Source organism: Hemicordylus capensis, chromosome 2 (genome assembly GCF_027244095.1).
Source record: "Hemicordylus capensis ecotype Gifberg chromosome 2, rHemCap1.1.pri, whole genome shotgun sequence".
NCBI classification, from domain to species: domain Eukaryota; kingdom Metazoa; phylum Chordata; class Lepidosauria; order Squamata; family Cordylidae; genus Hemicordylus; species Hemicordylus capensis.
In genome coordinates, this window is record NC_069658.1 from 302739688 (window position 1) to 302766011 (window position 26324).

The following is a 26324-nucleotide window of genomic DNA, read 5'->3' on the forward strand; positions in this document are numbered from 1 at the left end:
CAGGAGTCGCCTTGTCGTGAGTCTTGGTTTTCCTACAAAAACATTAAATGGTCACGAACTCTCCCCAGTTCCATCTACAGGACAGAGTCTCTGTTACAAAACTTAAGAAAACTCACATCTAATAAAAAGCCTTATAGTGCAGGAAAGGAGAGCAGAAGGGGACAATGACAGACTTAATTCTCCAAGATGACTGTTCATCCAGTTTGGAGCAGTTTACGAAAGTAGTGGTGGAGTGAGGAATGTTCTTTTTGAATTGTGTTTTCTTTCTCTGCCCTGGAAATAACAGCAGTATTTCAGGTACTGGGCAAAGTGTGAAATTTTATTTCTTTCTCTCTATAGGGAGTGATTTGAACTGGAGATCTTAAGGCAGTAAAAATTCTGATAGTTTTGTTGCAATGCTCATAAAAAAATATTGTGTTTCTGGATTACTAGTCACTTTGAAAAAAGGTGTGTATACATAAATGAATATCCCGTTTTATTTTGCTTTACAGACACATAAAATTTCATTGTTTTATATATGAAAAACTATACACACACACACACACACACACACATATGAGATCACCTCCTGGGATGGGTTGAAAAATCAAAAATATTTTAATGTAGCAAAATGAACACATGTTATGAGGATTTGGGTTCATGAAAATATTATTCATTAAATGGAAAGTTTACAAAATAAATGGAGATTAAAAAACAGCTTCTTTGGATTTATATGTAACAACAGACAGGCAAATATTAAAGTACTTGTTTAACAAAGAGATGAGCAGGAGTTATGTGGCACTTATTTTTCCCCTCAGTTTTATTGGATTCATTTGAATTAGCATTTACAAGGAACCGTAGTTGGTATGTAAACTATATTTGAACTTTTGCTCTTTGTATGGTCTAAAGGAAATCAAGCCCTCTGGAAGTTTTAAGAAAATGGCCTTGTAAATTTTGGTCCTGAACAGTTCGTTCTTTGCAAATTGTTCTGTTATTAAGGTGCACTTCATTGCAAGTTAACAAAAGCTACTCAGTGGAGATCCCTCAAATGGAGGCAAAGGAATACAGGATTTTGCCAGACATTTGTAGTGACTACAGCTGGCCTAGTGTTTTATGTGGCTGTGTTAAGAGATTTTTCAATATAAATGCTTATTTGCATAATTCAGATCTGCCAGGGTGGTTTTTAAAACAAAAAAACAAAACAAAAAAACAAAACAAAAAAGGATTACTGCATCCCTAGGGCCAGCAGTGACCACACAAATGCTGCAGAGACCAGCGGCTGGAACCTGGAGGAGAGACAGCTTGCCTACAACCAATTAGCAATCACAAACTAAACTTTCAAAAACTAAGGATGCCCCTGCTGTTCTTCATCCTCATAAAATGTACAAGAGTTCACTTTGATTACACTTTCTCATTGAAACTCAGCAGCATGAATCCGGCCAGGCCTGAGGAAGTCATTTTCCAAAAGTATCCCTATGACACTCAGAGTCTGCAATCCCATGCACACTTTCCTGGGAGTAAGCTTCACTAAGCACAGGGTGACCTTCTTCCAAGTGAACATGCACTGCACATCACTGAATCCGGATTATTCATGTACTCCTTAACATGTTCACAACATAAGTCAGTGCATGTTTACTCAGAAGTAAATTCCACTATGCTGAATGGGGCTTACTCCCCAATAAGTGTGCCTAAGGTTGCCAGCTTAACTAGCCTTTCATACACATGGATCAGGATGCTTGAGGAGGTTTCACACACACAGAGCAACAGTTATGCCAGCTTTCAATGTATGTTCTTGCATGAGACATCTGTCTTAATTATTACTGCAGTCACAGATCCAAAGAAGTGGTGAGTTTAGTCTGAATAAATTAGGTGTGGATGATGTGAATATAGGATCAGAACTTCAGCATTCATTAATCTTCTTTTTAAGACAACTATTTTAACTTAACTAATTAATTTATCAATCCAGAGCCGTTTTTGTCTTTTTGTTCTTATAATTTAGAGTGGAAGACATTATGAAAGACAGTCACCAAGCCATCCCAATTACTACTACCTGCTTTTATAGCTTTTATCAGTACACCACTATTTTAGAAATCTTATCTCATGAATGTTGAAGCAGAAATCTTGAGCACTACCTTTCAGAATGGGCCTTGAGCACACGTTCCTCAAGACACCCCCTAAACCCTTACTGTCATCATCAGTAGTACAGTAGTGTTACTGTACTGTGCATTGCTGTAGCAATTTTCAGGCCAGGGTACAAGGCGCTTTCCTCCAATGCTTTTCTCATAGACGGCACGAATGTTCTTCAAAACCCAAATGCAGATATACACAAAACGATTGCACCCGCTTCCAGAGCAGTCCCCCCACCCCCACATACGACCGTCTCTGACACCATCTCTTTCCTCAAGAGCTCGGAGACAGAAGGGGCGGCGGCGAAGGATCTTACCTGAGCAAGACCTGGCTTTGCTCCTCTGCTTGGGGGTGAAGCTGGAGGCGGGCCCTCCGAGGAAGCTGCCCGGGTGGAAGAGGCTGCCGCCGTAGTCATGGGCGGCGGGCACGTAGGAAGGGTAGGTGGGGATCGGGTGGTGCGTGGAGGGCTGCGCGCCCATGGAGGCGGCGAGGCCGCTGCGCAGCGGGCTGGCGCTCTCCATCTTCATGCCGTCGGCCAGGGCCACCTGGTACTTGAGCGGCTCCTTGTCGTCTTGCCTGCTGCTGCCGCCGGCTGAGGCGGGCGAGGCGGCGCTGCTGCCGGCGTTGGGGTCCGGCGAGACCTCTTTGGGCGGCGTGGGCGGGAAGCCGAAGAGGTGCGAGCCCGAGTGCGAGGCCGGCGTGAGCGACGAGGCGGAGGCCGCGCTGGACGCCGAGCTGCCGCCGCCTGGGTACACCGAGATGGCGCCGGGCGGCGCGCCGGCCGCGGAAGGGTGCAGGGGCCCCTTGAAAGGGTTCACCGTCCACGGGTTGTGGTGGTGGGCCGAGAGGGCCGCCTTGCCGCTGTCCAGCCAGGGCAGGCCGGGGCTGTGGATCAAGTGAGGCCGGCACATTTGGCTCCCGGCCAGGCGGGCTGTGGGCAGGGAAAGGGCGTCAGTCAGAAAAAGGCCCGAACCAGCAGCAGCAGCTCCCTCCGCCACCCCGGATTCGCGAGCCCACCTCGGCGCAAGAAGAGAGCAGCAGACCGGGCTTTGGAGCTGCCTCTGCCCCCCGCCCTCCCGCCCCAAGACCCCAGCATCGAGTAAAGCTCCGCGCGCCTCCGGGAGCTTTGAGTCCCTACTCCAAGCAGCTACCAACAAGCCTGCCAAGGGCCGGGAAAGTGCACTGGTGACTGGCCTCTTCACCCCACGGATCGTGACTACTACCCAGAGGGTCCAAGTGTAGTAAGGGACGAAACCAGGCCCCTTCACATGAGCTTGAGCACTGGCGGCGATTCATCACAGTCTAACCACCCCACCAAAAAAGAAAAAGCTGCAGGATCAACAGTGAACGGCAACAACAGCACAAAAAACAAAAAAAGGACATCTAGTGCTTGTTCTGGAGATCAGCGGGGATTTGGAAGGAAAGTACACAGATATACACACGCGGGGGCCCCTGTTTCGGAGCAGAGTTGGGTGTTCAGGCAGGCTAGGGAAGGGAAGTCACCCGACCCGATGAGGGGGGGGGCACATGAAGGGGAGCCGTGTGCCAGGCCAGCTCACCACCCCAACAATCAAACCGCGAAACTCCTTCGGACTTGGCAGCAAAGCACCGCCCTGAAGAGCACAAGCAGGAGGGCAAGGAGCTAGGATTCTCCCCGACCCCGACAGAGGGACCCGGCACACCTCTACTGGGAGTGAGTCCTAACAAGACAAGAGAGCTTGCAAGTGTGTCTGGCGTTTAGAAGACTTTTTGAAAATTACTTTTATGCTCTCTAGTTTTCTCCCTCCAAAAAATAAAATAAAATAGGGCCAACCCCCTCCCCCCACTTATGCACACTGACCCAGAATAAAACGCGTTTCAGAGTGGCATAGATTTCATATCCGGGAAATGGCCCTCTGTCTTGTGCCTGCGAGGTCTATCGAGCTGTAGTAACAACGTCCCTCGCTCCCCGCACGCGAAATCTCCCTTCCCTTTCCTACTCGCCCCCCCACCCCACACCCGCCGCAAGAGAACCACTCTGTTATTTCTAGGATTCAACCCGCCCCGATCTCCCTTCTCTGCTGCTGCTTTTGCCACAGACGTCCCAGTCCCTTCTCCACTGACAATCAGCAAGAGGCAGGAGCCCGGGGCAGAAGAGGAAAGCAAGAGGGGTGGGTGGGGGGGGGGGTGTTTACCGTGCGCCTGGCTGTACGAGACTCTGGCTCTGGCATGGGCCGAGTTGGCGTAGTAGGGGTTGCCCTGGGAGTCCAGGTGGTTGAAGAAGACATCCACTTCGTCCGGAGGTAAGAGCTGTGTTGGTTCCATATAGTTATGAGCCAGTCCCGGGTGGTGAGTCTCCGGGTGCTGCCCGTTCAGTACGGCGTGATGGGCCATCCAGCGAGGCTGGTCCGTGGCTACCTCCATGCCTGTGGGTTTCTCCCCCACTCCACCCCTAAACCCCTCCCTCCAACCCCAAACCGCTTTGGTTTGGTGTTTAAATGGTGGAGACCTCAGGAGTTAGGTTGGTCTCGGAAGAGAAACAAAAGTAACCGTGTCCCCCTTTTAAACAGGGAAGTTGTGGAGAGGGGCTCCTGCCACACACCTGGGATCACCACCTGTAAGAAGGAAGGGACGGTTAGTACGTTGCAGGGCTTTGGCAGATGTACGCCAAATAGCACACGTCAGGCTGCAGCAGAGAGAGTTTTGCAAGGAAATAAATAACACAACACCAGATAGTTTTGCAAAATAACAACAAAAACCAATCAGAATAGCGATGAGAAGAGAAAGGGGAATCCTATTTTTGTCCACCCCTCCCCTCAAAATCCTTCACTTTTCTACGCCTTCCACTTGTCCCCAGATATTTTCTTTAACATTGTTTATTTTTTAATACAAAAGTATCACCAAATTTTCTGCAATTGCCAATCAGCGACTTTTCTCGAATTATCTGTAATAGTGAAGAGAGTAAGACAGTCTCTTTGATCCGCGTTCGTTTGTAAGCTCAAACTGAAATGAAATAAAGAAACCCCAAAGTTGTGAGAGCCTTTAAAAAAAACTCCTCAGCATTCGAAAGCACTTTCTCCAGCGGAATAAACCCAGTCGTCCCTCCCCCGCGATTCCCCGCTCAACTAACAAACATACTTACAGAGAGCTCTTCCAAGCAGAGTGAATCTAACTCCAAATGTTTGAAAAGTTTCTTTATGAGGTTGTAAACGGGGCGGGGGGGGGTGACGGATGATTGTTTGGAGGGTGGAAATGCAGAAAAGAGCGAGTGAGGGAGAGGCGAAGGAGAGCGAGAGAGGAGGAGGATTGGATGGAAGCTCTTACTCAGATGGCAAGCTCCACTTATTCTGGCCTTTTTTGTAACATCCCCAAAGCATCCTATGTCAGCTCTGGCGCCAGCTGGACTCAGTTCAGTAGACATGAACTAGGGGCGACGCACAGGCTAAGAACCTCCGCCCAGCCAATCAGCAGCTCGGCGCCCAGCCTAGCATTGCGATTGGCCCCAGAAAATCCACATTCCCCTCATTTACTCCAAACAGCTAAAAAGCGCTGAACCCACCGAAGAGAAAGACTCCCCCCTCAACAAACTCTCTTCCTCCCTCCCCCTTCCTTTTCTTTTTCTGCTTTGGATCCTCACGCTTAGCTTCTAACATCTCCCCACTCAAGATTTCGCATTAGTAGCCAGGTTCTTTATCTATCAGCACCAAGGATTTGGGAGTCTACGAGGGGCATTACCCTATTTGGGGAGAGTTCTTGACTGGTTTGGGGCGAAGAGGCAGAATGGGGACTAGATTATACAAAGCATGCAAAGTTTTAGGAAACAGGACATGCAAAGTATTGGACAAGAAAGCCTGGCCAACCAGCATTTAAATTATGGGCAAAATGTGCTTGCATTTGCTTGCTTGCAAAGTTGAATCCTAAGTTGTAATGGGAGTCTAAGACATACACAGAGACCTTGAAAAGCACTTTCAGTAGGAATGAAGTGAATGTTAACGTGTGTGAGAATTTAAATTAAAATATATTTAAATCTAGGAATTATTTTTGTTTTTGTTTTTAATTGTGTATGCCCAATGTGTATGTCCTCTGCATTTTCGCGGGTTACTGTCTTTTTAGTTCAGTTTGCTGCAACTGCTGTTCTAAGTCCATTTACTTTCACATCAGCTGCATACCAGTTGATGGGACTTCTTAGAAGTAAATGCCTTCAGGATTGCAACACTAATTCCCCCCCCCCACAGAACCAAGACAGCTGGTTTTGTAAACAGTTTAATTAATGAAGGGCAAAAATAATAAATGGCTTTTGCATAAGTAAACGAAAACCCTGATCAATTAGATGTGGAAATGATTCTAAGTGGATTTTGAAATTACTCTGGATTCTCTCAGATTTGATGCTTAGATTTTTGTTGTTAAACTGTAATGTAATGAAGAATCGATTCTGCCTAGATGCTTGTAGTCTCATTTTGCCTTCAACCAGTTTGGGATATCTCGCTGTTTCTAGTATGACTGTGGAGTATAGGAGGTCATGGCATTTACAAGCCCGGGATAAACCCTCCCTCAATAAAGCCTCATATTAGCATATACTTTTCATCACTTGCAGGGAATAAAAACGCTGTACCAATCCTATTCCAAATCTTAATACATTTCTAACTTCTTATTTGTTAACAAACTTTATTGTTCCTCTTTATTATTTATTTGTTTGTTTATTCCTTTGAAGCCACCGACGCTTTCAAGCCTCCTGTTCAAAATAGCTGGCTGGAGCGAACTTGCTCCTTCCTCAGCAACATTTACCACACTTCACCAAAACAAAAAATGGAGGAAGAGAATTCTTCAGTATCAGACGATGATAGCTTGAAACATACATTCCTTAAAAAAGAACATGTTAACAACTCAAATCGATTCCACGATTCGGAAGACAAAATACTTAGTGGCCACACCAGTTTGTGTGTGTGTGTGTGTGTGTGTGTGTGTGTGTGTGTGTGTGTGTGTGTGTACACAAGATCCACGGGTAGCGGTCTTCCTCCCCCCGCCCCCCCCCCGAGAGTCAGAATCTGTCTGTGCTTTGTTTTTAATGCCCATCACTACCATTGCTAATATTAGGATTTAATTATTAGCATTTGCATGGGGACGTTTCTCCTGTACCCTCTTTCTCTCCTGCTTCGGATCAGATCTTTAAATCCTTCTTTTAAATCCAGCACATTGACGAGCCTAATAAAATATTTTCTCTCCCCTTCTCCTTTTTAATCTTCCCTGTTTTGCACAAGTCGATTTAATTGTGGATGAATGGAGGAGATATCTCGAATTATTTCTAACCGTCAAATGAGCAAGGGCGTCTGCTATTGATGCACAGTACACACACACACACACACACACACACACACACACACACCATATTAACTAAAGATCATATTCCGCCTTCGTATCTAATTGTAACAAGTGTAGTAGCTGTGAATTCTTCCTCTTAACGTGTTTTCCGACTCCTCGTTCCTGGCCTGCCCGCTTTTAGTCTCTTGTGCTAGTGCACAGGTAGATGCAGAGATATTCTTGCAGATTTATCTCTTAAGCACAGAATGCTGGTAACACAGACAAGCCTTTTGAGTTGTAAAAGTTTTGTTCTCCATTAGTTATCTTCTCTTAAAAAAATTTTTTTTAAAGGACTGGAGTTGTTTTTAATCCTTCACTTCTGATTTAGGATACACGCATTGTTAAACTCACTTTATCATACTTCTTCCTTCCTTCCATGCTTTGGAAGAGATATTCCCTGATTTAGAACTCGCTTTCTTTTATTTGATGGACAGGTGATGCTATAAGGCTGAGGCGAACCCCCCTCCCATACACATTAGGGTCGGGTTCTGTTGGGCCATTTGAGGCAGGCACACCCGTGTCCCCTGTGATCTGGGGTGGGGTGAGTGGAGTGCCCGCTGTTAATCGATATAACAAAAACTATCTGGTGGGAGAGGAGAGTGGGCTAAGAGGACGACCAGGTTGCTTCCAGGACAACCTACCCTCAGTGGCTAAAGCAGGTAAAGAGACCGAACCATCAGAAAGAGACCTCTCCCTCTCCCTCCCTCGCTTCCTCCCCCGGGTTAGTTGCTCAGGGCCAGTCAGCCGGCCAACAGTGACGGCACCAGGAAAAAAAACTGAGGGGGCCACAGTAGGGGCAAAGTGCATTTCTGCGTGGGCGAGCTGTGCCCCACGTGTTAGATTTCTGAAACAGAAATGGGGGGGGGGGAGAGAGACGACTGGGAGGCAACTACTTTTCTGAGGCGGCGCATGCTCCCCTCCCCACTCTGGAGAGCCACCCTTGCCAGCCAGCCAGGAGCCCTTCATAACTCGTGCTAAGGCTTGTACCATGGTCGTCCGTCCTAAGCTCCTGGTAGACCCGGAGGGATGTACATACGGTTGGGCATAGCATAAGAGAACACTTCACCGCATACATTTTTGTTCCATTTCTCATACATACATTCCGGATTTTGCCCTTCAGTTCCCTGCAGCCCTAACCTGTGTGAGTTTACTCGGAAGTAAACCTCACTGAGTTCAATGGAGTCAGTGCTCCAAGGACTACACATAAACACATACATACACACACACACACACACACACACACACACACACACACACACACTTCTCTTTGTTACATTGCTCAATTATATCAGGATCAGATTTCAAACTTAACTGACCAGGCCGATTTAAAACCGTGGGGAAGTACAGGACGTCCTGAAAGCAAACTCAGTCCTCCTCCTCCTCCTCCTCCTCCTCCTCCTCCCCATGCTGTTTCTCTCCCCCTCTCCCGCTTTCCCCGTCTGCCTAAGTACGGATCTGGCGCACAGATCCAGATCCAAAGAACTGCTGTAGTCAGTGTGGCAATGAGATGCTGAATCTGACTGCAGAGAGACAGCAGGCAGGGAAAGGGGCACACAAGCCCGTTTCACCCATAGCTGTGTCAATCAGCTTTCTCCCTCCAAAATAAGATAAAATAAAATTCCGAGGGCAACCCTTCCTAGCAGCCAGCCTTCCTGCTTCTTCCTGCTTCTTCTTCCTTGACACCAAGAGGCTTGCCTTTCCTGTGCTCGGCTGGAATTTTTCCCCTCCCCCCCCCATTTCTCTTAAAAACACGCCCAGTGCTACCAGTGCATTTGAATGGACGGTACGAGGCCTTTCTGAACCCCCCCCCCCCGCCGTCCCACTTCTTCAGATTCCTCAGGAAAATGCTAGGACAATGTAGCCATACTGGGGAGGTGTTTGCCTCCGATTTGAACAGCGACATGCAGAAGTGTGCATCAGTTTAGGAACAGAAGCGTCATTTTCCATAATATTTTTAAGATACTGTTAATGAGAAACTCGTCTCGCACTGCTCCGTAAAGTCAGGGCACTTTCATCTTTGTATATTCAATATCATGCGCGCACACACACGCACAGAAAGATTTACAATACATGCTGCAAGACGACCATCCCACATCTCTTATTTTCAGTCTCCTTGAAAATATATCATATATAAAATTTCTAAAAGCACCTCCCCCAACCCCTGGAGGAGGAAAAATACTCCTCAAAGATACCAAGTTTATTTCATTCCCCGCCCCCTCCTTCTGGACTCTTGTTCTACTGATTATTTTAGTCAACTGATACAGCCCTTTGATCTTCAGGCACACGAAATAGCTTCATATTCATACATGAGAGATTATGTCTGTTCGATAGATAGACAGATAGATAGATAGATAGATAGATAGATAGATAGATAGATAGATAGATAGATAGATAGATATCTGCACGCACACCGCAGTTTTATGCAGGTTTACCTGGAATTAAGCTTCACCAGTGGGGCTTAATCCCAGGTAAGTGTGTAAAGGATTGCAACCTTTGTTCAGAAAGGAGACATTATACCCAATCCTGATATGCCAATGGTCACCCTTCTCCGCAAACCTTGTTAAATCTACGTGTCTGTGTGTTTTAAATCACAACCCCATATTTTGTTTCCCCCAGAAGAGATGAAAATAAAACACCCCCATGATCGGACTAAAGCTTCAGGCCGACCAGGCGAGGCTGGTTCTTTTCAAAGGGCCAACAGATCTTTCTCTCTTTGACACGCTGAGCTGCTCAGTTGTCATTTGGCATTAGCCACTCTTTTAAACGACAAGCCCCCAAGGTAGCCTAGTGGGAAGACCCACACACACAATGTGTTCTCTTTCCCTGCAAAGACTTGGAGGGGGCGCACACAAGCCCCTAACACCCCTTTGCTAATAACTCTGGGATATCAGAGTCTCTCCAGGTGCTAACCCTGCTTTCCTTGCCTCAGTGGAGGGCGTTTCTTTCTCCACCACCATTTCCAGCTGCCTGTTTTAGATGATAAGTGGACTCTGTTTGAATCAACAGGCTTTTTAAAAAATTAATCTACTTAATTAATTTATCACACAGTTTGAAGGTCTCACCTCTAGTTGCCCGTGCCTTAAGGAAAGCTTAACTTAATTAAAGACCTGGGAAATCTTTTCTTAAAAGTGTGGATGTGGGTTGTGTTAGTTATATAAACTAAGGGCAGGCCTCTATTTTTCCTTCCTGCAAAATTTTAAAACTAAATTAATCTCTTTTTTAAACAAGATGTACAATAATGCACTGATTTTATTTTAAATCCTTCCATTCTATACAAGAACCATCCAAATAAATATATGCCTCAGTGGAAGAGAAGGTCTTCCCTCCAGCCGCAAGAGTGGAATTCAATGTTAGTCTTGGGGACTGGAGCAGGAAATGCACAAGTGTATCTGTGATTGACCCACTGCATTATTATGTCCCAGACATTTATTGTTTTTCCTTCTACTGACACTTCCTGGGATCCAGGCCACAGAACTGAATAGATTGTGGTGCTGGAGCGTAGGTGCTAGAGGAGTTGAGCTCTGTTTGTTTAAACGCCTAGTGAAAGCATTGAGGGAGGACTTCGTGTGTTTCAGAAGTATCCATGTTATGGGTTATCCATGTAATACTGTGCTTAATGTGTGGATGGAAGACAAACAAGACTTCCAAATGTTACCTTTTATAATAATAATAATAATAATAATAATAATAATAATAATAATAATAATAATAATATTTATAATATTTATAAACCACTTTTCAACAAAAGTTCCCAAAGCACTTTCCATAGAGAAATAAAAATAAATAAATAAAGATGACTCCCTGTCCCCAAAGGGCTCAAAATCTAAAAAGAAACGTAAGAGAGAGACACCAGCAACAGCCACTAAAGGGATGCTGTGCTGGGGGTGGAGAGGGCCAGTTTCTCTCCCCCTGCTCAATAAAGAAAATCACCACTTTAAAAAGGTGCCTCTTTGCTCAGTTAGCAAAGATGTTATTATACCAAAAGGGTGCTATATTCGGACCTGTACAGAGCTCTTATTCATTTTCTTTTCAGAGGAAAAATTCTGTGCAACTGGAAAGCTTGCTGTCCTATCAATACCATGGATGCAACAGAAGTATCGTCTGAATCATTTGTGGTCCTGTCTTCCAAATACATTTTAAGGTACGCTTGAAAAGGAAGGGAATTTGTGTTGGCTCTAATTTGTATGGCCACAGCACCTACACACCTTCTGAGGCACCACAGCTGTGATTATGAATGTGAATAATGAGCAGAGGGTGTTGTTCCTAGAGTGCTGGAAGTAGACATTCCTCTTCACAGGGTAAGGCAAGACGTTGGGGTTTGTGTGCGATCAAGTTGCATCATCACTATTTGTGGTAGGTGGCGGGTATAAATGACAGCACAACAATATGAGAGAAAGAGAGAGCGAGCGCTTTGTCGTCCGGGACAGACGCAGCCATCCCCGCTTCCCCTCACCTTAAGGCAAAGGGTTTGGGGCTGGGATGTAGGAGGCGAAATGCAACGATGATTAGATTTAGCATCCTTACTGGGGAGCTGTGTGTGTGTGGAAGAGGAAGAGGCATATACCTCTCCTCCCCCCCCCTTATTATTGGGAAGGGGGAGAAAATCCACTGGAGGGGGATGGGAGGATTGACAGTCAGTAATTGGGCAATAGGAGGCTGCCTCTACCCAGCTAGGCGGCCCCAGTCACTGAGACGCCGGGATTCTGACGTCACCCGCCGCTGCCAAATTCGCCAGGAAATGAACTTTTTAATAATACCAAAAAGGAAGAGAGAGAGAGAGAGAGAGCGCCCACCCTGCTCAGCCACCCTTTCCCCCCGGAGCAGCAGCGGTCTCTGGGGGAGCCCGGGGAGCCCTGCTTCCCTCTGCTCCTCTTGTGCCCCCAAGCAGCCCACCAACCCCCCATCTTCCCTCCCGCGTTGCCTCCCCGTCACCTTCCCACCCAGACAAAACAGTTCCAGATTCTAAACCAGGCCGGCGGGAAGGCGCTTGCATGCAGCCCGGCGCCCTCTCGGAGCCCCGCCACCCCGTCCGCACCCTCGGGTCTGCAGTGGGTCTGTGGGGATCCCACCCATGTGTGGTTGCGGCGGGGAGAGGCGGATGCAGGGGAGGGGGGCGTCTGGAGCTAAGAGGATGCTCTCTTTGGGCATCCAGAGAGATGCCGCCGCTTCCTCCTCCTCCTCCTCTTCTTCTCCTTCTCCTTCTCCTTCTCCTTCTCCTTCTCCTTCTCCCTGCTTTGCTTTCGGATGCCTTCCAGAGTCCTCTGCTTCCACCTAATTTTGCTCCGAAGAGGGAGCCGAGCAGACAGAGAGGATCCAGAGGGGATCCAACAGGAGCCGCATAAGGGGCGGGCTCAGGCACTGCTTTGCCCCAAGCCCTGTGCGGTGAGGTGGGGTGGTTGAGCCGAGCCAGAAGAACCAGGCAAGTCGACCACCATCCCTCCCCCACCACAGGTCTCAAGAAAGGAGGCGACTTTTTGCAGCAGGAGTGGGCGGGAAGCGCCTCTCTTGCCCACCAGGCCCACGCAAGCCCTGAAGAAGACAAGAGGAGCTCAGAACTGGCCCGGGACAGTAGCACACGCCATCGCCACCAGCGCCGCGCTAGGATAAGGCTGGTCCCAGCTGCTGCTGCCGGGCTTTCTAAATCCTCCTCCCAGGCCTTCCCTGTCACTTTCTGGTTTGTTTTTAAGAAAGGTGCTTTTACTAATCCAGCCTGTAAACCTAGAATCCGCCCCCCCAAAAAACACACACACACACACACACCTCTATCTCTAACAGCGTTTTAGACTGTTTGATTGATCTAATGCGACCAAGAAAGATGGGCTTTAAAACTGAAGTCTTGCCTTCTGCTCAACAACACTGAAGGCCTCAGTTAAAATCGGGGGGAGGAAAGAGAAGCCTAAAATTCCTCCGCCACCGAACAAGACAGAGGGACCTACTGGGTGAGGCTGCCGCCTTGGAATACTGAGAAGAAAACTCGCATACCAAAATCAAACAAAGACAAGAGGGTGGGTGGGCGGTTCGGTGTCCAGGCAGCTGGAGCAAATATCGGGTTGTGAGAGCTTCAGACTCCACCAGGCCTAGGGAGAGGACCGAGCTTCCTCTTTAGGTTAAATATTTTCTCTTCTTTTAATTTAATTTTTATTTTTTATATTCACAACAAACCTATATTTAATATAATTCTGAACATGCAGAACTATTTACTCCCCAGGATCAACTGCAAAAAACAAAAAGAAAGGCATGTGGCCAGAGTCAAGGCAGAAACAAAGTTTAAATATTCACCGCATTTTGATTTAGAGGCTTTTTCTTTCACCCTTCCCAGTCTTTTCAGTTTAGACAGTGTCCCCCTTTAACAACAACAACAACAACAAAATCAAAGAAGCATGTTTTTAATTAATACAGGAGCAAGCATTTCCCACTGAAAATTGCAAAAAAAGTCGCAGCAACCAAACCGAGACCCTCCGCTGAGACATGACAAACTACGGAGCGATTTTCATGGTTGCATCCCCTGGATACACCCGCCGCCTTTCTGTTAATACCGGCATACAGAGTTGCTATTAATTAATACTATCTTTTTAATTATTGCCCTTCCCCGCCTTCAGCAAAGGCTGAGTTTTGGGGGGGGGAGCTGTTTGTTTTAGACAGGTGATAAAATCGCAGTTAACGAGCTGATAATTCGCCCTTGTTTGTTTTAAAAGACAAATTGTAAAGATTAATCAAGCTCCTTGATTTATGGAGCGAGAGACCCTAAGGCTGCCCAGGAAACTCCCCTGAAGCCCGCGTGTCAGGTTACCCTGCAGCCGGCTCCTGCCACTTCCCTACCGCGAGCCAGCCGGCTTTCCGCTGGCTCAGCAACCCTCGCTCCCTCGCCAGTTTGAAACGCACGTCGCAGGACATCGGCCGCAGCTTTAAAACTCGCGACCCCCCTGCAAAAACCATGCCTTGTGGGCGGGGGTGGGTGGGTGGGAAGCACGCCGTTGTTTTGCAAAGCAACCACCTCCATGCCCAGCTATTTCTCCCCGTTTTTCTCCCCCCGCGCGCTCCTCTCTTTGCTGTCCTTTACTTAGGACACAAGATCGACCGACAACCTCCTTGGAGTGTCGGACTCAGACTGTGCTTTATTATTAATGCTCATCACCAGCAGTGCTAATATGAGGATTTTATTATTTGCGTGGTGAGGTTATTGCTCCTTCCCGGCTCCTCCGGATCAGATCTCCGCATCCTTCTTTAAAATCCAGCACACTGTCGAGCCTCATAAAATCCCTCTCACCCCCATTTAAAGCCGTGCTGGTTCTGCATAAGTCACCAGGCGATTTGTGGATGGCGTGGGGTTGGGGTGGGGGGGGGAGGGTTCCATCGAATTCTGTCTGCACCGTGCAGTGAGCAAAGGGCGCCTGCCTGCCATTGTTACACCATCTAGAAGAATCCCCCTGATATTTACCAGAGATCAAATGTCGTCTTCGCGTCTAATTGTAACGAGGCTAGGTGCGGACTCTTCCTCCTTTCCCCGGCTCTTCCATGAGTGATCTGCGTAAACTCCTTGCTCCGAGCAGCCCGGGGTGGGCTTGTGATGAAATGCATCACTGCAACCGACTGGAAGCCAAGGAGCAGGGCTTCCGTGAGTGCTCCAGCCTGCGCTGGGGGCCTCTCATTTAATTAGTTCACTCATCGGAACATAAACTAGCGCGCACAAGGACCACGGGCGCAGCAGCTGAGCTAATTTTCCGAGGCCGACATTCAGCCCGCTTCACACGGCTGGTTAAACAACTATTCTGTCACTTTTATGAAAATCCTCTCTGGGGAGAATCTGCTTGACGGGGTCCCGGACTGCAGCACTGCAGCAGCCAGCCCAGCAGCCGGCTCCAAGCCCTGGAAATCTCTGCAAGGGCCAAAGAAGCAGCGCGCAACGTTTCCCACCAAGCCTGGAGCCCAGACTAGGTTGCTACGAGCCTCAATGGATGCGATATACAGGGGATGCCAGATTCAAAAGAGCGGGGCGCGGGGTGGGGAGATTGTTTTAGTACACTCTGCAGACTATTTTCCTATCGTGGGGGCAGATGAGGATGAATTTTCTACGTCAGTGTGTTTGGAAGTCTGCTTGTGACAGGGAGAAGGGCTGGGGTGGGCTGGAGTGGAGACGGAATGTATATATCGTCTCAGTGAGAGCTTGTCAACTGTCTTGCTTACACCAATAGACAGGTAGATTTCGAGATATTCCTGCAGATTTATCCCTTGAAGACGGAGCATACTGATAACACAGACCAGCTTTTGGAGTTCCAAAAGTTTTGATCTCCATAATTTATCTCTGCTTTCAGGACTGGGATTGTTTCCAATCCGACTTTTCATTTTAATATGCTATAAATACATATTTACTAACTTTATAATATTCCCTCCCCCACCCCAAATCTGTCTGTTTCAGACAGATTATTATGCTATGCCACTGAGGTGACGCTACCACCCAAATTCGTGCCCGCACAACATACATACACATAATGGCAACAATTTAGATATGTATTTTAAGGTAGTCAGGCTCCTGTGTCTGTGACAAGAAGAGGGGAAACTTACACCGAATATACATAACAAAGACTGTTTATTTACATTCGCTCGATTTTGCCTCTCTCTACTGAACCCCCTCCCCCACCCCCGTTTATCTCAATTGTAGAGACGTAAAAAAAAAGAAAAAGCTAAAGAACAGAAAGGTAGCCACATCCACAAGTCGCCTCTGTAACCACGAGCCCTGATCCTAAAGAGCATTCGCTGGACTAGCGATTTCTTAATAACTACCTCCTCTATGAGATGTGTATGGTCTCTTCATACACACCAGGAAACGAAATGATGTCACTCGTAGATTCTGATATAAACGCGCCTTAACTTTCGCGACTCAGCCTTATGGGGCTTTCTGTCCCACTAGATGTGTGTGAGAGAGAGATCTCCAACTACCCACACTTTTGAGATGTATGGTTTCATGGCAATCGTCTCTTGTAGCCCATTTTATCCTTTTTTTTAAAGAAAAGGCTTCCCTTTCGCATCGCCTCAGAATAAATACAAAGGATTTCTCTCTCTCGCTCGCTCTCTCCTCTAGTGTTCAGCTACCATCTCTTGTGCAGCGTTTCTCCTCCGAACCGAGAAAAGGCGAGCCCGAGTTCACACAGAGAACTTTCTTGGTTCTGCGGCTGCTTCGAATCCAGCCTTTGAACCGCTGCCCTCCCTGTCTCCTTCGCTCTTTGTTTAAACTCTGCTGAGCCTGGCTGCAAACCTCACAGGCAGCACCCAGAAGTTCTTCTTTCCTCCCACCCCGACCCCCGCCTTGCTCTCTGCAGCCGTCCATCTTTCCCACCTTTCTTATATGTAACTAGTCATTCAACAGAGGGAAGATGGCAGAGAGGGCGGGTGGAGAAAGGGAGGGAGGGAGAAGCCAATTAGTAAGCCCCTAATAAAGGGGAGGATTGACACCCGGGCAGTAGCCGCGCTGGAAAAGCGACGGACTTCCTTGCGCCGCAGAAGCCAGGGGGAGAGATCCTACTCACAGTGGCCGATGGCGGTCTCCCAGGACGCCTGTTCCCTGCAGCGGCGGCGGCACGAGACAGCTCCTCAAAGCCAGCATAGGCAGAAGGGAAAGAGACTGGGTGCCGGGGGGGGGGGCGCTGCTGCGGGGAGGGAGGAGTGGCAGCCGCTCAGAGAAACGGGCTGATCCGGAGGCAGGCTGCTGTGCGGACGGCCAGGAGGCAGCGGCTGCCGCTGCTGCTGCTGCTGCTGCTTCAACCCCCTCTCAGTGTTCCAACAAGCCAGCAGCCAAGTCAGGTACAGAAATAGAATCACGCACAACTGGCGTCAGAAACACACACACACACACACACCCCTCCCTCCCTCCTCGCTCTCTCGTCTTCCGGGTTAGCCGTCCTGGCAGGCAGCAGCCCCCACAGTCCGCTTGCTGCTGCCGCCAGGTAGAGGGAGGGAGGCTTGTAAGAGTGTCCTCTGTCCAAAGACCGGGTCTCCTGAAGGGAGAAGGCGAAAGGCGGCTGCGGGTGACGGGCTGGCATCGTATAGGGTGACGCTGCACCCCATGCCTGCTTTCTGTACCCTCCCCCGCAATCGGATTCTGGACTTTCCCCCTTTCGTTTTGTGAGACCCATTCCTATGCCCGCTTACTCGGAAGTAAATTTCACTGATTTCAGTGGGGCCAGTGCGCGTAGGATTGCAGCCTGCAGCTCATTGAACAGATTGACGACAGAGAAAGTCCCTAAGAACTCAGTTGGATTTACTTCTGAGTAGACATGTTTAGGATTGCCCTGTTAGTCTGCATTTTCCTTAGATGGCGGCAATTCTAAGAAGGGTTATTCGTTGTTGAGGGATATTTTTTTTTAGAAAAATATGTGGTCTGATTTCTGAGTCTTTATTAAATTACTCAGTCATATCAGGATCATATTTCAAGCTTAACTGACTTCAGACCTATTTAAAATCGTGGGTAAGGACAGGACGTTCCAAAAGCAGTCCACGTCCCCCCATGCTGTTTCTCTCGCCCCCCCCCATCCCCCGACTCCTAAGTAGGGACCTGGCGCGGGCACAGATCCAGATCTAAACAGACTAAACCACTGTACAGCGTGGCAAGGCGAAGTTGGATCGGACTGCAAACTGAACAGTCAAAGGCACATACAAGCCACCACCCCCCGCCGCTATATCATTCAGCTTTCCTCCCCAAATTCCGAAACATTCCGAAAGCAACCTTTTCTTAGCAGAAAGCATTTCTAGACACCAAGAGGTTGCCTTTTCTGTGCTCTGTTGGAATTCCTTTTTTGTCCCTCGCTTTCTTTACTTTTGAAATATGCCCAATATTACCGGTGCCTTTGAATGGATGTTAATAGGGTTATAAAATGACACTGTTGACTCTTAACTACGAGTTTCTATTTAAGCTGCCTGATTTAAAAAGGAAGACAAAAGACGGCCTGGAAAATAAGTCACAACTGCTTAGCCTTATAAAAGAGAAAGAAATACTGTAAAATCCGCCTCCATCTCTAAATCCCGGTTGCCTTCCACCATCTCTTTCACCCAATTAATTTGTGTTTGATATCACCTCTTTTTCAGTCTGCTTCTCATTTGCTGAATACACTGTTATACACTCCTACCTATTTTCTCTCTCTCTCTCATCCGGACGGCAGATGCACCTGACAGCTTGTAAATACATTTGGTTAACCTGCAATTTGTCAGTCACTTAAGCAGTACCCCCACACACACTTCAGCCCGCCCCACATGCTCTTAACCAAGTGTCTGGTCTTTGCCGCTTCGCCAGTTTCTGGCTCTTTTCAGACCAGTTTCAGAATGAAATAACATCCTTGCCGCGCAATCCTATGCATGTTTTCTTGGGAGTAAATCCCACTGTGCGCAGTGGAGCTTGCTCCCATGTAAGTATGAATAAGACTGAGTCTTACTTTGTCAACCATGCTTTGCAAATATGACTCCCCCCGCCCCACCCCAGCACGAGCTGCTTGACTGCGGTGAGACGCAAGCACTTTGGACTGAGAAATCGTTAACAAATTACCACCAAACGTGGGGCTCCATTGCTTGACTGACTTCAACTCTCCTGCAAAAGGTGGAGGAATGATGCCTGGAATGGATGTTTTAAAATCTCGTTGAAAATCAACTCCATCATGTTTCCCACTCTTTCCATGGAACAACTCTCACTCCTTTCTCCAAGAGAACCCGCTGGAGGTAAGACTGCCAGAATACTCCAGGGGAAGAAAAGCACTTGTCAATTTCAGGCAGGTCAGGAATGTTTTGAACACTAAAAAGCATTCTGCCATTTTGTTGCAGAGATGCATATTTTCTCCAAAGAAATATTTATCAGAATTAATGCAGCGATCTTTTGGGAAGGCGCTGGCGACCAGTTATTTCATCTTTAAACTATAATTGATTCTAATTAACAACACGAATTATTTAGATTACATAAGCGGTTCAGTGGGAGAAGTAACTATAAATTAGTGTGCTTATATCTGTTAGTTTCTGCGAGATGGACGTCTACAGGATTGCCCTCTATGAATGAATAGTTACGTAATTGATTTGAACCTAGACACGTTGGTGAGGCTTAGCAATGTCATATATATCTGAGACACAAAAAAGAACCCTAGAAGAAAGAAAAGAAGGGCAAAGAAAAAGGAGGAAAAGAGCATTTTTGCTCAATTTAAGTGTCTTCTTTATTTATTGAATGCAGAGACATAGTCCGAGCCATTCTGACCTGTATTTATCGTGAGCCTTTTAAACATTATAGTTCATTTATTTTCAATAGTTTGTTTGTATATCAACTTGGAAAGTGTGTATTGTACTTAAATAAAATTGTTGTTTAAAACACACACACGCACACACAAAGAGATATAGATACCCATAGCTATAGCTATATATACGTGTAATGCCTTATATCTCATATTCTTCTCAGAGGAAATGGAAGTTTTAGAGCCTCCAACATTACACTTGATAAAAATATTCCTCTCGTTTTAGTTTCTCCTTGGCCTGCGGAATAAACTTATGCCTCTCCAAACCTCCCACTAATTCTTATTGAAATCATGTCTAAGTGATTCACTGGGGGTTTCACAGATCTCCCACAACAGAAGCGGGACGTGGGGTGGTGGGGGGAGGGCGGACGGTGAGAGAAGAAAGAATTATTTTTAAAGCTGGCCTGGAAAGGGAGGGGAGAAACGGGGGGGGGGAGTAGTTTGTCGCCTAGAGTTGGATAGTTTTAAAACATGCAAAGCTGTGTAAATCTGCTGCACGGGACTGGGACTGGGAAAGGCTCCCTCGGCAGGCAGGTGCAGAAGGAGCAACAAACCGGGGCTCTTCGGAGCTGCGGGGGTTTCCAAGAGAGCAGAAAACCCCGCAAACGCCCCTCGCATCTTTTGATTCACAAATCTCTGAACAATGGGGAAATGAAAGGGGTGATGGAACAGGAGTTGGGAACATTCTTTACAACCTTTCTTTCTCCAACCCCTTCCGTTTCTCTCTCTGCTGAAATGCATTTTTTTCCTCCCCCAAGTGGAGAAGGTTGAGTTTGTAATTTTTTGCTAGAATCCATAAGACCAGTTGTTGAAATGCCTAGTGGCTTTGTTATTCTCTCTGGCTGTTTTTGCTATTTGTCTCCTCGCGCGCGCGCGCGCGCGCACGCACACACCTCTTGGCCGAGGCATTTTGCTTCGTAAAGGTGTGAGTTGAGTTGATTTCTTCCCCCAGAATCCTCAGTGAAATGTCTTTTAATTAGACTGTCATTTAACTAGAAGAGGGAGGCGTTTTCTTCCTACTAGAAGGGAACGTACAACTACACCTCAAGAAAGTGCGCTTCAGCTGAAAGACAGAAGCGACCTTTCCGCTATGATTTCAAGACCCTGTTCATTTGAAACTCATTTCAGGCTGCTCTACACAACCAAGGCACTCTCCTCGTTGTCTTTAGTTACACAGTCACACACTTTGCAACATTACCTACATGACGGTCATCCAAGCTCATTGCCACTGAGTGAAAAATATCTCTGAAATCACTATTTTCTTGCTGTAGTAAAGAAAATTCCTCCCAAACACCAAAAGCAAGTTTGCTGAACCTTTCTCTCTTCTATTGGGCTCTTAACGCACTTTTCTTTCAAGTCATGACCACGATCATCTTTCTCTGACTCGGTAAGTAAGGTATATCTCGCCGCACACATGTTTGTAGGTTAAGTCTTTTCTGTATCTGCCTTTAGACCACCGGCCTTTGTTATTCTAAAGCAACCTTGACAACTCCCCCGTCCGAAACCTTCTCGGGTCTTAGTTTTTCAAACCCTAACGCTGGACTTTCCCTACCAGGAGGCGTCGAAAAGATCCTTCCTATCCCACCTGGACTCTCAGGCTTCTCGGCCAGGCAGGGTTGTGTTATTCCATCCGCCCGACAGATCGTTCTTTCTCCCTTTGGCACCCCAAGCTGCTGAGTTGTCACTGGACATTAGCTACTCTTTAAGAAGACACGTCCGCCGGGGGGGGGGGGGAGCTGTGGGAAGAAGCACCCCCAAATGCTCTCTTTTACTGCACAGGGCCGAGGGGGAGGGAAACAAAGAAGCAGCCCGCGACGCCCACGCCAGGTGCCTCTCCAGGTGCTCGGCTGCCTCCTGCCGAGTGCATCTCGGGAGCCGCCTGGCCCACAGCCCTCTGCACAGCTCAGCTTCAAGTGTGGGCTCTGAAAGGCTCTGCTGCGCCCTGTGCCGTCACCCTACAGAACCCCATTTCCTAGTTTCGTTCTAAAGGTGTGCAGTCCAGCCTTACCTTTTCGCCCAGGTGGCTCTTGTCTCCCTTCTTCCTGAGCTCCTTCTCCCTTTTCTTTCGCGCGCGTGTGTGTTTTTCCCCCTGTCCAGGGTGGGGTGAGGGGGGCTGCTTAATCGGTGCTGCCTTCGCAGGACGCCTTGTGGGCTGGAGAAGTACAGCTCTGCAGCTGGCACATCTGGATTCGCTGAGCGCGACCACCCTTTCGCCTCTGCCCCGGCGCTCCCCTCGGAGGATCTGAATAAAGAGGAGCGTGAGGGGCCAAGAAGCGGCTGATGAATGGGCAGGAGGCAAGGCAAGCGAGCGGGGTTGCCAGGGGGGGAGTTTGCTTAAACCTGGCAGCGGATTTCACTCCCTCCCTCCCTCCCTCCCCTTCTCCCTCTCCCTCTCCTGCATTCAAAGATGGCACGGCGAGCCAGTGTGTATTTATGTACATAATAAGGCAGCTCGTCCCCTCGCCTTCATTTGCATCATTACAATATCTGTACAAGCACATCACATTGTCTGCTGCTTGCACCCTTTTGTTGCCTTCCCTGTCACAGGCTACGCGACTTGACTTTCATATTTTCCAATGAACTGATATTCTACCAACAAGCCCCACGCAGGAAAGAGAACACAAAGGCGCCCCCGCCTCCCAAGGAAGAGGGGAAAGAGAGGGTCGCCAAGTCCAGCTCCCCACGCCACAAAACGCCTCTACCTCCAGACCTCAGAGATATATTTTCTTGTTGGGCCAGATATAGATAGATAGATAGATAGATAGATAGATAGATAGATAGATAGATTGATTGATTGATTGATTGATTTCCTCCTTAGGGTGCAGAAGCAAAGTCGGACCTGTGTTACCACCTTGCCTCCCCCCGCCCCCCGGCCCTCCTGCCTTAGCTTCTTCTAACTGTACTTCAGCCTGTCATCTCCCTATAGCGGACTCGCGTGTGTGGATGGGGGGTTGAAAAGGGCAGATACCAAGCCGACAGCCATTGTTGCTAAAGGGGGGGATCTTGAAATTCATAAATTCCCGGTCCATTAGGCAAGTCAGCCGGAACTAATAGGTTGGGAAAGGTTTGCAAGCCAAAGACGCCACTGCTTCGGCTTTTAAGGTTGGGTACATCGTTCCTTCGCTTTATTTTCTTGTTGGGCTATAAAGACCGGCCACTTTGTTGTTTTTAATTTCTCCACATTTACAGGGCCACATTTACACCCATCCCCCTCCACTACCGCCCCCCTATCCCCGGCCACAGCCCACAAAACAAGGTGTTTTTGCCCATTTCACAGCCAGGAATATCAGACAGGCCCGGCTCTCCATGCAAAGAGGATGAGGATGGGAAACATACCAGGGATGCGACAAAAGAAAGGCAACTAAACAAGAACATCCACCTCAGAGCACTCACTCCAGAGAAAGTTAAGATGTGTCCCCCCCCCCATTTATTCGGGAGCCCCACAGATTTCAATAGGATTTACTTCCAAGTAAGTTAGTTTCGATTTGCCGGTCAAGTCCCCTTTATTTCCATGGGACTGAAGGGTGTCTATCTACCTCTCTCTGGATTGCACCCATTATCTTTAATTGGAGAACCCTGTAAGTAAAATAACTGCATTATTTTTATTCTCAGAATAACGAACAGGAAAACTTCACAAATACGATTTTTTTGAAAAAAAGGAAGGAAGGTGGGGGTGCTCAATGGAAAAAGAATTATCATCATAATGGTATGTGGGTTATAAAAAACAAAACAAAACCCGAGAGGAATAGGAGGGGGGGGGGAGAATCCTATTTTGCTGGCATTTTCTGTCTGTCTTTGTGATATGGTTCAGGAGGGGAAAGGGCCCCTTGATATGCTACAGATAATTCTTATCAGTCCGAAGCAGCCCATTGCCAAAGTAACTGGTTTAATTACCCTCCTGTATCACTCTTCATTCTAGTAGATGAGATACATAACCAGATTTATTCAAGTATGTTTCAAATTCCCTCTTTTCTCCATTCCAGGTACTGGAATCCGAGGGAAGGAAAGAGCAGAAAATTCTCTCAATTGAACACTCTGGTATAAATGGAATTATTTGCAAAGCCTGGGCGGGGGTGGGGTGGAGGGGGGAGAAGGGGGTAGATATCGGGGGTGTGTGCTGTTAATCCACAGACGGACCTGAACCTACAGAGTCTGTGGAGATCTATTTGCTTGTAGTAGACATTCATGGGTTGTTGTTGTTGTTCAAATATCAGAACTGTGTCTAATATTCTCTGCTTTCTACTGAGTTCGGAGGTTTTCAAGAGACGCCAGATCTGCAGAGTTGGCCAGAAATATCTGTACAGAACTCGCCCCCCACCATTCTCCAAATTCCACAATAGCCCCACTTTCCAACCCCCACCCCTCCGCCTACATTTTTCTGCATTCTCCCATTATGGAATAATGATGTTTTACTCTCCCTGGCTGCCCTGGTTAGATTTCCTACTGAAGATGTCATCTTTAAATTCTGAAAAGAAAAAGGAGACGGGGAAAAATAAAACCCACCCCCTTCGCCATCTCGGCATAACAATCATATGCTACATATTGAAAAATATGATAGACACTGAGTGGCTAAAGGTGTGTGTATGTGTGTGTGTGAGAGATAAGGCAGCCCAACCTTTTCAATACAGTTTTTTAAAAAAACAGGTATTGGGAGGTGTGTGTGTGTGTGTGTGTGTGTGTGTGTGTGTGTGTACACATACACACACACACACACACATGAAACCCCCAGAAGCTTGGAGAATACGGGCTCAGTACAGTTCCCGAGGTTCTCTCCCTTATTATTACTATCCAGGAGTAATTTTTCATCTCTGCTAGCTAATCTTTGTTCCTTGTGAAGATAATGAATAGTCCAATCCTTATCTCCTGGGCTCCTGGAGGCTGCAGGAGAATGGGGTTGAACAGGGTTGAAAATTGGTTCCAAAGTGCTGCTGAATAAATGCTGTTCCTTATCTCTCGCTTCCAGATTATCGGGACCCTTTCAAAACTCGCACAACAAATACAGCCACCGCATCTAATGCATCATTTACCAGAGCAGATCCCCGCGCGTTTGATCGGCAGATAGGCAAAAGGGGGGGGGGAGGAGAAAATGAGGAGGGGGAGGAAGGGGGGGAAGAGGGGATATCTATTGGGGTGGACGCCTCGCTTTCTCACTAATCATATGCATGGATTGTGCCTCTTCAAATGGCGTGCACGCCTTGCGCGGAGGATCGTGTGCACACGTGCAGGTGGCATTGACTGAGGGGATCGCTTGGATGGACTCTTGAGGTGGACACGCGAGGTGTGGGGCTGACAGTTTCAGCCCTGATTGCCATTCTCTTGCTCCGCTGGTGGGATGATAGCAAGACACAGAGCCTGTAGCCGTTCAGGACATTTTTAAATTGCAAAGATGGATCACAGATCTGGGGTGCGATCGTAAGGGGGGCACAGTCAGTTCTTCAAGGAAACGAATTCCAGGGGAAAGATAAGCTCTTTTCATATTTGCCCCAGACTTCTTGAGGTCGATCTCTGGAGATCTCGCCAAGAAACATCTAACTGCTCCTGGGTGTACATAGGAATCCAGGAAGTGTTGGATAGCCGAGGGAGGCGGTTGCTTGCCTGGTAAAGCTACATAAGAACGAGAATTCAGGTGTGTGGATGAATTGATCCTTCAGTCTTGAAATTGAAAATGACAGCCTGGCTCCTGATCTGCATCAAGGCCACTGGGAGAAGAAGTGTCTGTCTTTCGCCAAAGATTTGGGAAGGGGCTTGGTATAGACTTCTGGAGCGGCTGGAGCCAGCGTTCGCGCACCTGAAAGTGAATTTAGGGTGTGGACAGGGTGAGGCGTGAGCCCCGGCTCTATCCTCCCCTCACGGCGTTGCTATAACCCCCGGCAAGATCCACCTCTCACAACTAGCCAGGTGCTGCTGCTGCTGCCGGATCCGGCCCCCCCCTTCTTCGGCATCTCTCTCTAGGCTCTCCCCTTGCTTGCCAATGCCTCATAGTTGGCAGAGGGCCCCCATCCCATACCCCCCTAGCACTCTGGAAGCAGAAGGGTTAACAGTTCCCTGGCAGCCCCGAGCAAGAACCCTTTGGACTCCAGTGCTTTCACGGGGATGGTCTCGGGCGGGTTGTACAGGCCTGTGAGTCGTAAGATCCCAGCTCGGTCCAAGCCGCCTTCTCGTTAGGCAGGCGCGCAGCGAAGGAGAGTTTGCTGCTGCTGGGAGGGAGATCCCCAGGTGGGCCGCTCGCTCAACAGGTGCCGCGGAATGTTTTGGGCCTCCGCTCTACTGCGCACGCGGAGCATCGAGGCGAGGTGGTGGCTCCGGGGAATCAAGACTGGCTCTCTCTCTCTCTCGTTTTCTCCCCTTGCTACTGAGATTGCTGGGGTTTCTTGGGGGGTTTGCTTTCCATCAGTAATCCCGGCGCCACCTCCCTGCAAGAAGCAGACCAGGATGACAGACGCCCTTACTGGGTCACCTTTCAGGACTTCTCCCCGACGATGTTCACGCCAGGGGTGCAGATTCACACACACTCCAGAGAAGACTTTGCCCTTTCAACCCCTCCCCGGTGTCTTCCGTCGCTCTTTTCCTCTGGTGGAAGGGGAGTGGAGGGGGGCAGGCGGGCGGGATGTGCTCTTCTAA

General features: G+C 48.0%; 1 protein-coding gene and 1 long non-coding RNA gene across 11 annotated transcripts in view; one reads left to right on the forward strand and one right to left on the reverse strand.

Annotated features, from left to right (window-relative positions):
• Nucleotides 1-21929, reverse strand: part of GATA2 (GATA binding protein 2) — a 33917-nt gene extending 11988 nt beyond the window's left edge. For 2 of the 9 annotated variants that reach the window (XM_053300963.1, XM_053300957.1), the window contains exons 1-3: nt 5228-5591; nt 4281-4700; nt 2423-3037 (exon numbers count right to left, since the gene is read on the reverse strand). In XM_053300963.1, the coding sequence (XP_053156938.1) occupies nt 2423-3037; nt 4281-4509 (844 nt within the window). In that variant the 5' untranslated portion in view covers nt 4510-4700; nt 5228-5591. Of the gene's footprint in view, nt 1-2422; nt 3038-3329; nt 4254-4280; nt 4701-5227; nt 5602-14881; nt 14997-16967; nt 17297-18976; nt 19023-21711 lie in introns of those variants that run through there. The other 7 variants (XM_053300959.1, XM_053300962.1, XM_053300960.1 and 4 more) reach the window with 7 other exon arrangements.
• Nucleotides 3007-24767, forward strand: LOC128347010 (uncharacterized). Of its 2 annotated transcripts, XR_008317337.1 has the most exons (6): nt 3007-4388; nt 11477-11584; nt 22981-23172; nt 23316-23409; nt 23687-23741; nt 24667-24767. It is a non-coding gene; the product is annotated as an uncharacterized LOC128347010 (long non-coding RNA). The 2 variants fall into 2 exon arrangements; XR_008317338.1 differs by lacking the exon at nt 22981-23172.
• Nucleotides 24768-26324: the final 1557 nt, after the last annotated feature.